A 16,156-nucleotide genomic window follows, 5' to 3' on the forward strand; every position below is an offset into this window, starting at 1 on the left:
GCTCGAACCTCCACACGATGGTGCGGAGCGCTGCCCGGGCGCTCGGCGCGACGCCGGTCGTGGTGATGGTGATGGGCGGGCTGCTCTTGTGCTACGGCCTGCTAGCCTTTACGGCACTGCCAAGCATGCTGCGCATCGAGAACGGGTGCCGCATGTCGCAGATGTACCCGTCGTACGTGTCGCACAACGAGGCGCTGCGGCTGCATTCGCGCTCGGCCTCGCCGGTGATGAGCAAGTACTCGCTGCTCGAGTACCGCGAGTGGGACGAGCGTAAGCGTCCGATCGGTGAAAAGAGTGCGATGGCGGCGCTGTTTATCCCTGGAAATGCAGGGAGCTACGGGCAGGTGCGCAGTATGGCGTCCAGCGGCGCGACACAGTACTGGGTGACCACCGCGCCGATCCACGGGCCGGAGCGCGACAAGCCTCAGGAGGAGTGGAAGGATGGGCCGGGGCCGGTCGACTGGTACACGCTCGACTTTAACGAGGACTTTTCTGCGTTCCACGGCCAGACGCTCCGCGACCAGGCGTACTTTGTGAACGAGGCCGTGCACTACCTGCGTTCGATCTACCCTGCGCCAGACAGCGAAAAGATGCGCGTAGATGAGCGCAATATCACCGTGACGCTCGTTGCACACAGCATGGGCGGCATTGTCGCCCGCCTCGCGCCGCACCTGCCAAACTACGTGCCGCGGAGCGTCGACACGATCATTACACTCTCGACACCGCACGCGTTTCCTCCGGTGCCGATCGACCGCTCGCTCGAGGGGGTGTACGAGCAGGTGAACCACCAGCCGCCGCCCCACGATGAGCCGGCTCCGCTGCTGATTTCGCTTGCGGGCGGCGTGCTCGACACGCAGCTGTCCTCGGACGCGTCTGCACTCGCGCTTGCAGGGATCCAGACGCCGCTCACGCGCATCTCATCGTTCACGACGGCGCTCTCGATGCTCTGGAGCAGCGTCGACCACCTTGCGGCGGTGTGGTGCGACCAGCTGCGCTACAAGATCGCCCGCGGTCTCTTGCTCGATTACAAGTACTTTGGCAAGGTCGCCGAGGACCGCAGCGAGCCAGACGAGCGCATCGAGCGCCACGAACTGTGGCGCAAGCTGCTGGGCGTGCCGCTCGACGGGGCGACTGCTGAGGAGGGCCATCTCGATGCCGTCGCCGCCCAGATTGGCCCGCCGCCGATCCGCGACTTGTCGCCGCGCTTTGAGCGCAAGGGCGAGGGTGATACCAACGTCTTTGAACAACAGCCCGGCTCCGAGATCCACCAGATTGTCCAGGGGCCGGGACCGCGCACCGTGCACGAATGGCCCGTGCAGCCGGACGAGTCGCTTTCGTTCGAGCTGCTGACGAACCTGGCCGTTGGGCCGAGCCCGAATACCGGGCCGCCCGTCATGCAGGCCATCGAGCTTGTGACGGTCTTGTGTCAGCGTACCATCACACTCAATGATCCGACCAAGATGGGACGCGCGTGGTGCCATGCGGTGCTCCCGACGCGCTACGAGACCCTGCCGCCGTCGCCTCCCCCACAAAATGCGCCGCAGTACCTGATGGACTTTCCAAACGCTTCGCTGGTGTACGAGTCGCCGCCCGCATCCATCAGGCGCCTGCGCCTCTCTGCCGACTTTTTGCGCGAGAACCACATCCACTTTATCCGCACGGAACACCGCACGCAGGATGGCCAATACGCGGGCGCCGGCTCGCTGCACAGTCAGACACTGCTTACCTCGGGATGGAGTGAGGAGGATATCCCCGTGCTGCCGGGCGCGCCTTTTGCCGGCAGCAAAACGTGGGCGCTTCCAGGCATGGATCTACCGAACCTCTTGTCGTCGCAAACGCCCGAAGGGCACGGGCCGCACTGGTCGTGGGTATGGCCGCAGGTGGACTCGTCGCTCCTTGCATACGATCTCGAACTCGAGCCGGCGGCGTGTGCGCTCAGTCCAAACGTCACCTTTATGCCGCGCACGGCGCCGATCCTGCGCGTGTCGAACCGCGCCACCAAAGACGCACGCGTCTATCCCTCGCTCGACGTCACAAAAAAGGTGCGTGTGCCGATGGCATTGCACGGAAACGCGCCGTTCATGCCGCGCTCGCGCCGCGGAACTGGCGGTACACTCCTCGAGCTCTGGGTGCCGGACCGGTTCGAAGGCACGGTCTTTTCCAATACCTACAACACGAAGTGCCCGCTGCCGTTTGACCGCGTACGTCTGCGCGTGCGGTGGCGCGCAAGTGCAGCATTGCTTGTGCTGCGCTACCGCTTTGCGTTGCTTGCATGGCCCATTGCGGTACTTGCACTCGCCCACACCCGGTTCTTTGCGTCGAACCAAATGATGCCGACCGATGCGCTCGGCGGCCTCGCCACGCGCCGGTCGATGCTGGGGCTCTTGAGCGCGCCGTTCTGGGTGCAGCTCGCTGCACGCACCGCCGAGGCGATTGGCATGCAGGGACGCTGGTACTCGCTCGGCGTAGGTACGACCGACCTGCGCTTTGCTCTGCTCGGGCCACTGCTCATGTTCCTCGCGTACGGCATGGCGATGCTCCTGGCGCTCGTCTCGGAAATGTCCGTGCATCTCTTGTACCACGCGCTACTTCGGTACGCGCCCCATTGGGTGCCACTCCTCGCAGCAAGCCCCGCGCTGCCGGCGACCAAGCTCCCGTCGCGCGCCGAGCTCATACAGTGGGCGACGGACCGCCGCACGATCGCCTCTGCGGCACTGCTCGTTGGCTGCTGGATCGTACTGCCTTACCAGGTGCTGGTCCTCTCTGGCTTCCTGATGCACCTCGTGACCCTCTTTGGCTCGTACATTGCGTGGCAGGAGGCAGAAAAGGCGCCGCGCGCCGCACAGCCCGCCGAGTGGGAAACGGACGTGGCACCGCACGAAACGCAGCATGCACGGACACTGCGTGCACTGCAGTCACAACATGCCCAACACGCATGGCTGCATCTGTTCCTCATGTGGATGTTGCCGCTGCACATCCCGATCCTCGTCGTCTGGGTGCGCAACGTCAATGTGAGCATCCGCATGGGACTCACGCGCACCGAGCACGGGATCGTGGCTAGCATGTTCCTCCTTGCGCTCGTGTACCTGTACGCGAGTCCGACGCTGTACGAGCGGCCGAAGTACAAGCGGTACATGCTCATTACCAAGGGCGTGTACATGGTCTTGTTTGCGACTTCGTTGGTGTACGGCATTCGCTTCACCTATACACAATACGAGGTCTTTCAGCTGGTGCTGGCATGGGAGGTGCTGCACCGCCTGTACGCTTTGTACGCATTGCCGCCACCGCCCGATGTACGTCAGGGCGAGCGCGAGATCTTTGTCTTGGAGCCGGTGCACTCGGCCTTGCCGGATGCGGTGCAAGGACCGGGGGATGTGCCGAGCATCACAGCATCGCTCGCAACACCCGCGCCAGAAAGCGACACGGCGCGGGCCGACCGCCTCGACGAGGCGTGGGCCGCGTACCTCGCCACGCTCGAAGAGTACCTCGCCGCTCGCGCGGCCATGTCGACCTCGATCGCCGCTGGATTCACTCAGCTGGCCAAGGCCAAGGTGGCGCTTGGTGGTTCGTTTGGGATGCGTGTGAGCCAAGACATGTACGATGCGCGTATGAAGGCGCGCGTGCATATGAATGACGGGCATCTCGAGCGTGTCCAGGACGAGCGTGTCCAGGACGAACCTGCGCCGTCCACGTCCGAGACGGGCCTGCGTCGCCGCCGCGCGGCTGCCTCGACCGAGGACGCCACCGAAAAGCCCGCTGCAGAGAATGCAGCCGAGACACCTTCTAAGGAAGAAGCCACCGAGCCCAAGGAGGCGCCGGTGCGTGCTCCGATCGGCTTCGACCCGCTGTTCCAGTTCAGCGGTCTGCCGCCGCCATCACTTCGATCAGCGCAGCAGCACTTCCGCGACGCGCTTGCGACGCTGGTCGACACACAAACTCCTATTGCCTCGGTTTCAAGTACAAATGCGATCTCTACGCTACAGCGGCGGCTGGTGGACCTCGAAAGCAAGATCCGCGCTTGCCACAGCGATCCAGCGTAGTGCAGTGATAGGCTACGAAGACATTAGGAGTTTACTCGTCGGTCTTGGCGACCTTGGACGACTCAGGCTCCTCCTCGCCATCATCATCTTCGTCGTCATCCTCGTCGTCATCCTCGGCCTTGCGCTTGTTGCCGGATTGGGCGCTGGGTCAGATAGGGCACGTACGCCGACTCTCCCTCGTCGTCCTCGTCGTCCTCGTCGTCCTCGTCATCGTACTCTTCCTCATCATCTTCCTCCTCCTCTTCCTCCTCATCATCTTCATCGTCGTCCTCGCCCTCGACCTGCTGTGAGCACGGGGCACATACAAAGTCCTCGTCCTCTTCTTCGTCGTACTCCTCGTCGTCGTCGTCACCCTCCTTCTTGCTGTCGTCGGCGGCACGCGCCTTACCAGCCTGCACATCCGACACGGCCGAGCCACCCTCAGGGGCATTGGCCGTAGCAGTAACTTCCTTGGTCTTCTCGGTCACCGTCGCGCTCATCGTGGATATGGAACGGGAGCGGCGCGTCGTGCCCGATCGACGTGCAGATGTCCGTGCGTGACTGCATATATCGGGCCTATTAGGTCTACTCTCCACCCGCGCTACTTTCCGCGCGTGGAGGCGTGGCGTCAGGCGGCGAATCGCGTGGCGCCATCGCAGCCGCACACAGCGCCGCAAGGCCTGTGGGGAGCAGGGGGTCCGCGTCGCGCGCGTAGGAAAAGAGTATTTGTGTTTCGCGCTCGGTAAGACCAAATGTAGAAAAGGTGGAACCGGCCGAGGGAGCATGCATCCAATCTAGAGGGATCCACGCCTGCAGGACCGAGAGGGTATAGTGCCGAATGTTGCTGTTGGGCTGGGGAAGTTGTGCACGTACGAATGCGAGGATGGCGGATTCTTGGGGGGCACGCTCTGGGGTATCGCGCGGGGGAATGCGTAGCCATAGTTGGCCCAGTGTTCGCGCACATTCGAGTCCGGTCGCATAGGCTAGCGTCGAGGACGTGAGACCATGCCGGGCATAGACATCGACAAGAGTCGCCTCAAGCGGTTCCAGATCGTCTTTGTCTAGATCGCGAATCACTGATCGGCACGCTTCGATGGCAGCGAGGCGCAGATAGGGCGCGTCGGCGCGGCACAGGGGCTGAAGCAGCTCCGTCATTCGTGACCGGCCCAGGAGCGCCGGCTGGCGCTCGGAAACCCACCGCAAGATGCGAACAATGGTGCGCAGCACGCCTGCATCTGTCTCGGGAGCACGGCGGCGGCGGGACGTATCGAGCATCTCGTGGACACGCTCCAGGAGGACCGGTGCTAGTTCGCAGTCGGGGCGGCTTTCGTCTTCGACCGCGTGCATCGCGTCCCACTCACTCAGCATACCATAGTACATCGCTTGCAGGCTCTTTTTTCTCACGCTCGCTTTATCGTGATACGACAGGTGCAGCAGCGGCGTCGAGATGGCTGGTAGGAGCTCGTAGCCGTGGGGAATGCCTTTGGCGAGCGACTGCAGCACGGCGTCGGATAGCGCCTTCTCCTGCACCACCTGAACAATTTGTTCGCGCACTGTATTCCGCAGAAGAACCGGGGGTATGAGCGAATCGGACTCTGACGTATAGTGCACCCCCTCCGAGAGGTGCTCTAGCATGGACCATGCCACCACCGCGTCGCGTGCGCTCTTGGGTTGTGATAACACCTGTAGCATAGGCATCGTGCAGAATGCCAAGCGCTCGGTTCCACCCACAAAAGGAGAATAGACCGTCTGACAGTAGAGGACCAAGAGCAGCGCGCTCCCCGCATCCATGGTCCCCCCCTGCGGAGAAAGAGACCGTTTGGCCTCTTCTAGTACGCGGTCGACTATCTCTTGTGTACTTCCGGTGTCGCTGGCGGCTTCCAATGCCCGGACGCACCGGAACTGGGCACGCGAGCACGCCCCGGACCGCAGCCAGGTTATCTCCTCCATGGTGGACCGTGCGAAGCGGCGAAATTGGACGTATTTACGACTAACGAATTTATTTCTTTTGGCCCTCACGGTACTGTGTCAGCTTTCGCACGTACCTTGTTAAACTTGGAAAGCAAGTAGCGCAGCGAGCGGCCAATACCCGCCGTGTACAAACCCTTGAGCGACTGGACCTGCGCAGGATAGTTGACGGTCGCGGCGAGCTGGTCCTTGAGTACCTCGTTGAACGAGTCCTGCTGCACCACCGCCAGCCAGAAACGCGTAATGAGCGGGGGAAGCTGGTCATTATTGGCGCTCGCGCCCGAGGCCAGGTTCTCGACCTTGGCGTCTGATTTGCTAAGCTTCTTGACCTCTGGCAAGACCTGCGGCGTAGCGGCATCGCGCTCAAATGCCTCCTCGCCCATCTCGCTCAGCTCCTTAAAGAGGGGGTGATGCGATGGGTTGCGTAGGTAATGCTTGATGATGCGCTTGCGCAGGTTCGCAGGCAGGTTCGATGCGATCGATGCGCGCGTGTTGGGCGAAATGTCTTGCTGAGGTTAGCCTAGCCACGCACCATCATCGTATGCCACTTGACCCCGCTTTCTGGCTCGACACGCACAAAGCGGAAACGGGTAACGAGGTCCGCGCACATGAAACGGAACCATGCCTTTTGGTTCTGCACAATGTTCTGCACCTTGTTTTGGTTCTCACCTCCCGGTACCTTCATGCGGAAGTCGCCCATGTAGCTCAGCGAGGCCATGGTGGTGTACAGATCCTCTTCCGTGAAGCGCTCCGGCAGCAGCAGGAACGAGACACGCAGCGCCGAGGCCAAGTTGGCCTGCTCAGCGATCGGCACGCGCCCATCGGTCGAGTCAAAGAGCGTCGCAATGGGCTTGTGCATGCGGCCACTCACGTAGAGCGTGTCCCACTGCAAGAGATCCTCACACATGCGGTCCACCGAAATCACGCCGTACTTGATAATCTGGGTCAGAAAAAATGACGTACTTCGCCCTCCGACTTGACGTACGGGACATACCAGATCCCAGCGCCCATATTCTGCACCTTGCGCAGGGCCCAGTGGCCGCCCCAGCGCACCCACCAGGGATAGTGATGGGGGTTGGTAAGCATGTTGCGAGCGTGCCACATGGCCGGGTTGCGCACGGCAATCACCATGTCGATCATCGGCGGCACACCGCCCGGCTGCTGCTTGGCCATCTTGGCCTGGCTAAAGACGCCGGAGCCATACGCAAAGGCGTACAGGAACTGGGGCAGGTTGATGACGTTGAGCACGTGCAGGAGCTTCTTGCGGTGCTCTGCCTCAGTCGTGGCGAGGCGCGAGATATGGGGAACGGTTGTCGGCAGGACAAACGACGCGGGGTACCGCTGGAAGCCGGCCTTGCGCGCCGCAGCGTCGTCCTTCTCGTCGGCTTCGCGCTCCGCAAGCGCGTCCTCACGGAATTCGTTGCGCTCCTTCTCCTCTGCACTCTCGCGCCCCTCTGCGGTATAGTCAGACGGGTTGTACCCCTCCTTCTCGGCTGCTGCGTCGTACGCCTTGTCGGCTTCGCGCTCCGCCTCGGCGTCTTGGCGGAAATCGTCGCGCACGGACTGCTCCTTGCTGACCTTTGAAGCGTAGTCTTGCGAATCATAGCCCTCCTTCTCGGCCGCCGCGTCGTACTTCTGGTCTGCCGCGCGCTCGGCCGCCGCGTCCTCGCGGAAATCCTTCCGGGTGCGGTCTTCGTTGCGCTCGGCCCAGCACAAGGACGAGCTCAGGCCGCGCTTCGTACATAGCAATGCTCCCGGCGAGCTCCGGAACGCAGTAGGCACCGCATAGCATAGACCCGAACGACTCGCGCTGCTCTGGGCAGCGCGCGCCGCGAGCCGTGTCATCGGTGTCATACCCCACATGGCAGTGTCCCGTGGACTTCGGAGAACGGTCGGAAGTGGAGGCACTTGACCGGTCTATGTGGAGGCTACGCCGGAGCACTGGCCAGGCGATCGTCGAGCAGGCCCTGCGTCTGGAGGTGTGCCATGACGCCGCCGACGAGGTGTAGGCTGCCGGCAACAAACACGTTCGGAGTTCCTCCGGCCTGCTTGGCACCCTGCATCGCATGCTCGATGCTCGGCACGACAAAGACCTTGGCCTGGTCGTCGACCGACACGGTCAGCTGACCGTGCGCTGGCGCCGGGAGGCCGAGGAGCGAGCACCAGGCGTGCAAGAGCTCCTGCTGCAGCGCCATGCTTGCGAGTTCATTCGGGTCGACTGCGCGCGAGACGAGGTCTGTGTGAGCTTGGGGACGTACCACTTGCCGAGCCGCCGTCGGCAAACGTATTGTTTGTGCAAAAGTAGATCTGAGCAAAGAATACCTTGGCCTCCTCCTTGGACATGGTCTTTTCGAGTTCTTCCAAGACCGTGCGCAAGAGCGTCATTCCCGAGCGGCCGTTGGTGCAGTTAAAGATGAGCACGCGAGGCTCCTTGGACGGCAACACCTCTTTCAGATACCACTGCACGCAGAACTGGATGCTCTCGATGGTATGCGCGCCGTCCAAAAAGTAGGTCGCGCCCGAGCTTGCGGCTGCCGGAACCGTCTGGCACCGGCCCGGCCAGAAAGCACGCTCGAGGCCCTGTGCGACGGCGTCCGAGACCTGCTCGCCGTCTGTCTGGAAGTGGTCCACGGCGCCCGGGAAGAGTTTGCGGCCCTTTTCGGACGCGACAAACTCACGCACGAGCCCCACGGCGAGGCTCGCATTCGCGCGCTGGTGGTCGCCCGGCAGGCCGAGCGTGCGCGCATGCACCGCCGGCAGTTCGGGCACCACCTCAAACTTGGACGCGTGCACCTTTTTGGCGTATTGGTGCAGGACCTGCAGCGCACTCTCGCCCTGCTGTGTAGAGAGCGCTGGGGCACCCTCCTTAAAGATGCCCGCCTTTTGCAGCGCAATCTCCTCGATCGTGCTGCCGAGGATGGCCGTGTGGTCGAGACCCAGCGGCGTGACACCTGTCACGACTGGGTGGGTCACAATGTTGGTCGAGTCGTACAGGCCGCCGATGCCCACCTCGAGGAGCGTCGCCGCGACGCGCTCCGAGATGAACACGTGGAATGCGAGCAAGGTCATGAAGCGGAAGTAGATTGGGCGCAGCGGCGTCACGGAAAACTGGCGCTCGGTGTTTTGTTCGAGGCGCTCCCACACCTCCCAGAAGTACTTCGCAAATGTCTCCTCCGAGAGTGGCACGCCGTCGATGCGGATGCGCTCGCGTGCAGCGACCATGTGCGGCGAGGTATACAGGCCGATCTTTTCCGTGCCCTTGGTCCGCACAGTGCGCAGGAGCGAGTCGCAGAATGCGGCTGTTGATCCCTTTCCCTTGGTCCCTGTAATGTGAATGACGTTGATCTCGTCGAGCTCCTCGCGCTTGTGTCCGATACGCGCGAGGTACTCGGTCATTTCCGGCTCGTTGAGCTCGTTGACCGTCTTTCCGCTCTTGCGGATCGCCTCAATCGTGGCAGCATTCGACTGCAGCGAGTTGAGTGCGTCGATCGCAGCTGCGTACGTCCGTGCTTCGGTCATGATACTCCGGGTCCACGCGCGTAGTGCTCCACTCGCAGGTCGCGCCCAAGCGAGGCGCATGCCGACCGGAGAGCGCGCGCGGACCAACAGTTAATATTACTAAGCAGCACGTGGTCTCGGCCGCAACGCTATCTAGTTTTGCCAGAATGCACGTGATATCATGGATCCGCGAGCCCCGCCAGTTCTTCGAGACGTGCCCTGGACAAAGCAGTGGAGAGCCGCGGAGGATTTCTCTTTTAACCATCAAGGCCATCTGAGTGGATTCACTTTGGTGCGTATTTCTTGAGCGAAAAGGTGCACAGAACGATCGCAACAGCATACAAATACGTGCTGCCTGTTTTGCGTCGCGCGTTTTCGCTCATTCACTTTCCTAGAGATCAGCGTTACTAACACCCAACAGCCAACCATGGCCCGCAACAGCACCGTTAGCCCTTACGTCGGCCGTCTCGGTCGCAGCGCCCTCTACTCGAAGAAGGGTGGCTACAAGCACGCTGGCCGCAAGCCTGCTGCTGCCGCCGAGGAGGCCCCCGTCGCCACCAAGGAGAAGACCGTTGGTGGTGCCAAGAACGCTGGCAAGCGTGTCGTGCCCACTACCAAGGCCCCGCGCTTCTACCCTGCTGACGACGTGCGCACCAAGAAGGTCAGCCGCAAGACTGCCAAGCCTGCCAAGCTGCGCGAGAGCATCACCCCCGGTACCGTGCTCATCCTCCTCGCCGGCCGCTTCCGCGGCAAGCGCGTGGTTTTCCTGAAGCAGCTCGACAGCGGTCTCCTGCTCGTCACTGGTCCTTTCAAGATCAACGGTGTGCCCCTCCGCCGCGTGAACCAGGCCTACGTTATTGCCACCAGCACCAAGGTCGACCTCGGCTCGTTCCAGGTTGACGCTAAGCTCGACGATGCATACTTCCGCCGCGAGAAGGCTGCCAAGACCAAGGCCGAGGCTTCCTTCTTCGCTGACCCCGCCAACAAGGCTCCCCTTCCCGAGAACAAGGTGGCTGACCAGAAGGCGCTTGACAAGGAGGTGATTGCTGCCGTGAAGAAGCAGGGCCCGATCCTTGCCAAATACCTGGCTGCCACCTTCTCCCTGTCCAAGGGTGACAAGCCGCACGCCCTCCGCTTCTAAGCGGATCGCTGCATGTGATGTCGACCTCGCAGCTTGTACACAAGCTGCTTGGTACGGTCCTGCTCGAGCGAGGCTAGCCGCTCTTTGTTCGTAACGCGCGGCGTGCTTTGCAACGCAAACCGTATCTGTTTCCAAAATAGGCTGGAATTGAACGCACTTTGAGTGCTGTTTGCCCATTGCATTGCCAACCAGGCGCTATAGTCTATGGTACAAAATAGGACGCTCCGAGGCGCGTGCCGCCTTCGCTTCCTCGGCCCCTTCACGACTGAGCTCACGCAGGCGGCGCGTCGTGCCGTCGGGCAGGCGCTGCCACTTGACCGACTGCTCTTCGACGACGACCGCGGGCTTGGGCACGGTCTGCGCGAGGGTCATGCCTTTGCGCTGCATCACTTCGCGGGTCGTGAGCTGGCCGGGCGCGCGGGGCATACCGATCGCCTTACCGTTCTCACGCTCCTCAAGGAAGCGTATCAGCGCAGGCTCATACTGCGCAAGCGCATCCACACGCTCGCCTTCGCGCTCGTTGAGCGAGTCGACATTGGGAATGCACATCGCCTGGAGCGTTTGCTGGCGCTGGCGGATATCTTGCAGATTGCTGCGCATCTGCTCCTGGTTGAGCTCGTGGCGGGGCGTAATGCAGTAGTCGACGTGCCACTGCAGGTCCGACAGCGACGTCTTGGCCGAGCGCCCGTTGCGCACCTCTTCCAGCTGCGCATCAGTCATCGGACCGTTGAGCGAGGCAGGGTCGACCGGGCCACGCACCAGCGCATCGTTCAGATAGCGGTCCATCGTGACGTCCAGCTGCATGATGCGCGATGCATCCGCATTCTCGACCAGCACCGTCATGGCACTCGCTCCAGCGCGCGTTTCGAGCGTGACGCCGATGGACTCGTCGGGGAATTGCTCGGTCGCGGCGTCCAGCACCTTTTCCAAGAGACCCAGCGAGAGGCGGTAGGCCAACTCGCCCATCTCGGCACTGCCAAAGAGCCGGACACTCATCTCCTCGAGGCTAATGTACTGGAAGCCAAAGATCTGCGCCGTGTTGTGGTAGGCGACAAAGATGCCGTCCATGTTGCCGATGCGGGCTTGGAAGTTGTACTTGAGGAATGCGGCACGGACCATATCCCAGTACTCGCGCTCAAACGAGCTCCAGAGACCGTGCGCCTGGTCGACTTGGTAGCCAGATGCCTCGGCATAGTTGGCGCGGTCGTGGCGCACCGAGACGCACGCGCGCGTCTTCAGGTCAAATGTGCGGTTCGGCAGCCGGGGGTCTTCACAGTCGAGCTGCGAGCGCATGAGGAAGCGCGACGTCTGCGCATAGTGGTACGCCTCTTTTTGCTCGCGCGCTTTCTTGGGCAGCTTGTGGCTGTTGACCCGCTCGTACATGGTATATTCTTTCACCGGCGCGGTCAAAAATTTTTCAAGACTCTTGCCGAGCGACGTGAGGACATAGTTGGAGTTGTCCACCTCGCCGTCGCTGCCTTTGTCGGCATCAATCGCATAAAAGCCGCTCGGCTGTCGCTGCAGGCGCACCGAAATCGGGAGCTTGGCGCCTTCGCTAAAGCCGGTCGGCATATCGCTAAAGCTGGGACTAAAGCCATGCAACTCCGGCTCCTTCCAGCGGCTCAACAGGTAGTAGCAGTGGCTCAGCAAGCCGGTCATGCTGCTCGTACTTCCGCAGTACTTCTTGCCTTGCTTCTTGGTAATCTCCAAGAGCTCTGGGTCCTTGCTGGACGTGAGATAGGGAGGGAGCGCATCGTAGTCGAACAGGTCCACGTCCAACACGTCCCGAATGCGCGGCTCGTAGTTGTAAATGCCGGTACGCTTATCACGCAACCAATGCACGCCGGGGCTGGGTCAGAAAAGGTACACACTTGAACAAAACACGGTCCAGGCCGTGTGCAAGTCGCGAGACGTTCATCTTGCGCAGGGGCTTGACGGCTGGGTCAGTAGGGCGACGTACTCTGCACGGCAATGTCTGCAGCGGCCAGCCGGCCAGCGCGCTCGCCCGACGCACCTTGCCCGTCCGTGAACTCTTCCAGGCGCACGAGACGCGCGGCATCAGCCTCCTTTCCGCGCAAAAAGCTCGTGGGGCGCGGCGCGCGCTTCGACGAGGGGCGAGGAAACGACACGACCTTTGGCGGGGGCGGCGCCGCCTTGGGCTGCGGCTCGGGCTTGTCCTCTTCTCCTTTGCCTACTTTCTTGGGCTTGTCCTCCTTCTCCTCCTTGCCCTTGACGCGCGACGCAACAGCCTTCTTGGCTGCGCGCTCATTGTTCCGCTTGCTACGCGCATGGAGCAGCACCAATTTGGTGTACTTTGACGCGGATTTTTTTGGGCTAGGGGCGCTCGTATGAAATGCGCGTGTAGACGTGTGCAAATTCGGTACGCGGATTGCATGCGACACCAACGGTCCACGCCACGCTGCCCACATCCTTCGCCCTGCACGCGAGACGCACAACGTTCGCGGGCGCCACAGAAATGTGATTAGTCATCGCCGGCGCCTGCTCTAGGCATACTATAGGGGTATCGACACGCGTGTGCTAGTTTTCGACGTTCCATAGCCGGCACCTGTGTGAGACATGCGACGTACCATAGCTCGGGCGGCTGGAGTGGTTTGTAGCCATGTGACTCGAATTCACGGGGCCAAAGTTCGGAGAAGAAATAAACTGCGTTAGTCGCACAACGTACTGAGGTGGCCAATACACAGCCCAGCGACCTCATCGAGTATATCCAGCTTGAACCCGCGCAGGGCCCAGTTCATCGCCGTGTACACGAATGGCTGGTAAGGAGCTGTGAAGACCAGCAGGCCAAAGAAGGCCATGCGTATGTGGCGGTTCTTGCGGCTCCACAGGTACATGAGCACGTACGACAACCCATCCGACAGGAACGGCATGTGGACCACCGAGCTAGCTAGCAGGAGCATGATGGACGCGATCAACAGGATCCATGCATATTCCGCGCGGCGCGACGCTCCGTACGCCTGCACCTCGAGCATGTACGAGTACCGCATCGCCATGAACAGGTGGAATAGCGAAGACATATCAATAGAACCAAAGTACAGGAACGTGGTGAGCACACGCCAGTACTGTCGCATGTGAAAGGTGAGGTACGACGAATAAAAGAGCTGGTACTGCGACACAAAGTCCAGTTTTTCCAGGATGATCAACGACACAGCGCCGACCACCCATACCGTGGTAAACGGCGGGAGGCTATCCAGGTTCATAGCGCACCGTGCGCCGTGGTGGGCAGCGAAGGAAACGCACGACCTCCACGTGTCGATTGTCTCCGTGCCAACCTCCACTTCGGGTTGACGGACACGACGATGAGCCACGACGCGAGCGGCGATGCGGCCGCACTCTGCCTGCCTATGCTGCTGAAAACACCACCGGGCCAGCTGAAGAATGTATTGCATGATGTAAAGGGGATTGTGAGTGCCTCGCCGGGCGCCGTGTCCGAGGACGCTCTGCTCGCCCAAGCTCAGCCGTTCCTGGAACAACATAGCCATGACCAGCTTGCTGTCGCGCCCATCGAGCACAATGGCAAGAAGGACGATGCAATTGTATGCGAAGCTGGTAAGCTGAGCACACCTAAGGGTGCGCGATACGTCCATCCTCGCCTGCAATGCACGTTCCAATACGATCATGCGCAGGAGCTGGCCTCGGATGTGCAGCCCTTCTCTGACGCGCACGAGCTCGAGGCGCTGCGTGCAGCGCTTGACGAAAAGCTGGGAAAGTATGTGTACAACCACTTCCACACGGGCGTCTCGTCCGTCTTTCGCCCGACCGCCTTGGCGATTGCTGATCACCTTCCGGAGCCGGGTGTGGAGACGGTCGGCGTGGAGAATGAGGACGTCGAGACCGAGACGAAGGACGAAATGATCGAGGAGGCCAGCAAGGCGAAGGACGAGGAAAACGCAAAAGAGACTCTTGCCGAAGCACAAGAGACTACCGAAGCACAAGAGCCTGCCGATGCAGACAATGCAATGGACACGGATGCGCCTTCTGAGCCGAAGGCGGAGCCTGCCGAAGCCGCGCCTGCCGAAGCCGCGCCTGCCGAAGCCGCGCCTGCCGAAGCCGCGCCTGCCGAAGCCGCGCCTGCCGAAGCCGCGCCTACGGAGGCCACGCCTGCAAAAGCTACGGCCACGAGTGCTGCCGAGGCGGCTCCTGCTGCCCCCACCGAATCGGCTCCTGCGGCGCTCACGGTGCACATTGTCGGCAACAAGTACAATCTGCGCAACTTCTGGTCGGGGCGCTGGCGCTCGACTTATACCATCGACCCCAAGTCGTTTGCCATTGTCCAGGCCGCGATCTATGTGGACTCGCACTACTTTGAGAACGGCAACGTGCAGCTCCATGCCGAGAACCACGACGTGCCGACTGTCGACGCGCCAGGCACAGAGCCGTCGACGGTCGCCCAGGCGCTAGTCGCTGCGATCGAGAAGCACGAGCAAGCGTACCAGTCGACGCTATTCACCGCTACGGACAGCCTTCGCGAGCAGGCGTTCAAGGCTCTGCGCCGCACGCTTCCTATCACGCGCCAAAAGATTGACTGGGACAAGGCCGTGTCATACAAGCTCGGCGCGGAGCTGGCCCAACAATGAACACGTGATTCTTTGTTGATGGTCCGTGCAACAATGGAGCGTCTGTGGCTGTACGCAGAAGGAGTACATAAATCATGCGTGCCAGAGGCTAGCTCTGCATGCCTAGTGTGCAAGCTGTCCGTGAACAACAGGTGCTCGTATTCCATGGTGGAAAGTTTCTCTCTCGAGACCCAGCCGAGTCACACACCAGTGATGCGAAGCGTGCCTGGATTCGCTGGCCGGCGCGCTTACGCGCCCCTGGCGGGCGCGAGTACATTCTGACGCACGAAGAAGCGCCCTTGTCTTTTAACACATGTTTGTATGTTTGTAAAAAAGGGAGCCTTGCTACCTGTGCATGCCTCGAGCTGCACGCCAAGAGCCGCGTCGAGATCTGGGCGGCCGGAGGGGACACATTCTTGTCCGTGACCGGCTATGAACGCGAGCACGCAGCCGACGAGGCGCAGTGGGTCATTCCCATGGGCGGCGATGCCGGCCATGTCCATCAGTGCGAGCATAAGCTGCGCAGCTGCCTGCGCCGCCTCTCGCTGCTCGACCGCGAGTTCCGGCTCGGGGGCAGTGTGAAGCTTTACACGAACCCCGACCGCTCCCATGCACCGCAGTACCAGAGCAAAGTCGAGTGGCTGCTAGGCACCGACGCCTGCTACGAGATACCCAAGCACGACCTGCACTGCTTCGGCATTGTCCCTCGGCGTGCCATGCCCGAGACGCCACGCATCGACGCGTGCTTCAACGAGCTGCTCGCACAGCTCGAAGCCTACACCCTCCCGCTGTACCATTCTGACATGGACGCGTCGGACGCGTCGCCGCCCTCCCCCGAGATCTCGCCGCTGCTCTCGCGCATGCGGTGCTCGTCGTCTGCCGAGCAAACGGTCCCCCCCGCGGCGCACACACGGTCTTCTTTCATGTCATCGATGCCATCTGCGTCTACGTAG

General features: G+C 61.7%; 9 protein-coding genes across 9 annotated transcripts; 4 read left to right on the plus strand and 5 right to left on the minus strand.

Moving 5' to 3' along the window:
- Positions 1-17: 17 nt before the first annotated feature.
- Positions 18-4,040, plus strand: BST1 (GPI inositol deacylase; the record flags this gene model as incomplete). Its single annotated transcript, XM_060265366.1, has 1 exon — positions 18-4,040. One exon carries the CDS (start codon positions 18-20, stop codon positions 4,038-4,040), a length of 4,023 nt encoding a protein of 1,340 aa, XP_060121349.1.
- Positions 4,041-4,071: 31 nt separating this feature from the next.
- MJAP1_001406 (uncharacterized protein) lies at positions 4,072-4,519 on the minus strand (the record flags this gene model as incomplete). Its single annotated transcript, XM_060265367.1, has 2 exons — positions 4,072-4,183; positions 4,206-4,519. 2 exons carry the CDS (start codon positions 4,517-4,519, stop codon positions 4,072-4,074), a joined length of 426 nt encoding a protein of 141 aa, XP_060121350.1.
- An 85-nt stretch (positions 4,520-4,604) lies between these two features.
- MJAP1_001407 (uncharacterized protein) lies at positions 4,605-5,717 on the minus strand (the record flags this gene model as incomplete). Its single annotated transcript, XM_060265368.1, has 1 exon — positions 4,605-5,717. The coding sequence occupies one exon, from the start codon at positions 5,715-5,717 to the stop codon at positions 4,605-4,607; it is 1,113 nt and encodes a 370-aa protein (XP_060121351.1).
- A 301-nt stretch (positions 5,718-6,018) lies between these two features.
- On the minus strand, positions 6,019-7,850 carry TAM41 (Mitochondrial translocator assembly and maintenance protein 41; the record flags this gene model as incomplete). Its single annotated transcript, XM_060265369.1, has 4 exons — positions 6,019-6,042; positions 6,065-6,496; positions 6,520-6,927; positions 6,951-7,850. The coding sequence occupies 4 exons, from the start codon at positions 7,848-7,850 to the stop codon at positions 6,019-6,021; spliced, it is 1,764 nt and encodes a 587-aa protein (XP_060121352.1).
- Positions 7,851-7,915: 65 nt separating this feature from the next.
- MET7 (tetrahydrofolate synthase) lies at positions 7,916-9,506 on the minus strand (the record flags this gene model as incomplete). The annotated part of the gene is made up of 2 exons (XM_060265370.1): positions 7,916-8,223; positions 8,246-9,506. The coding sequence occupies 2 exons, from the start codon at positions 9,504-9,506 to the stop codon at positions 7,916-7,918; spliced, it is 1,569 nt and encodes a 522-aa protein (XP_060121353.1).
- A 406-nt stretch (positions 9,507-9,912) lies between these two features.
- Positions 9,913-10,626, plus strand: RPL6 (60S ribosomal protein L6; the record flags this gene model as incomplete). The annotated part of the gene is made up of 1 exon (XM_060265371.1): positions 9,913-10,626. The coding sequence occupies one exon, from the start codon at positions 9,913-9,915 to the stop codon at positions 10,624-10,626; it is 714 nt and encodes a 237-aa protein (XP_060121354.1).
- Positions 10,627-10,821: 195 nt separating this feature from the next.
- MJAP1_001411 (uncharacterized protein) lies at positions 10,822-13,847 on the minus strand (the record flags this gene model as incomplete). The annotated part of the gene is made up of 6 exons (XM_060265372.1): positions 10,822-12,475; positions 12,498-12,564; positions 12,587-12,601; positions 12,641-12,906; positions 13,215-13,290; positions 13,313-13,847. 6 exons carry the CDS (start codon positions 13,845-13,847, stop codon positions 10,822-10,824), a joined length of 2,613 nt encoding a protein of 870 aa, XP_060121355.1.
- Positions 13,848-13,946: 99 nt separating this feature from the next.
- CAP1 (F-actin-capping protein subunit alpha) lies at positions 13,947-15,224 on the plus strand (the record flags this gene model as incomplete). Its single annotated transcript, XM_060265373.1, has 1 exon — positions 13,947-15,224. The coding sequence occupies one exon, from the start codon at positions 13,947-13,949 to the stop codon at positions 15,222-15,224; it is 1,278 nt and encodes a 425-aa protein (XP_060121356.1).
- A 33-nt stretch (positions 15,225-15,257) lies between these two features.
- MJAP1_001413 (uncharacterized protein) lies at positions 15,258-16,156 on the plus strand (the record flags this gene model as incomplete). The annotated part of the gene is made up of 2 exons (XM_060265374.1): positions 15,258-15,274; positions 15,544-16,156. 2 exons carry the CDS (start codon positions 15,258-15,260, stop codon positions 16,154-16,156), a joined length of 630 nt encoding a protein of 209 aa, XP_060121357.1.

The sequence above is a fragment of the Malassezia japonica genome, chromosome 2 (assembly GCF_029542785.1).
Source record: "Malassezia japonica chromosome 2, complete sequence".
Lineage (NCBI taxonomy): Eukaryota > Fungi > Basidiomycota > Malasseziomycetes > Malasseziales > Malasseziaceae > Malassezia > Malassezia japonica.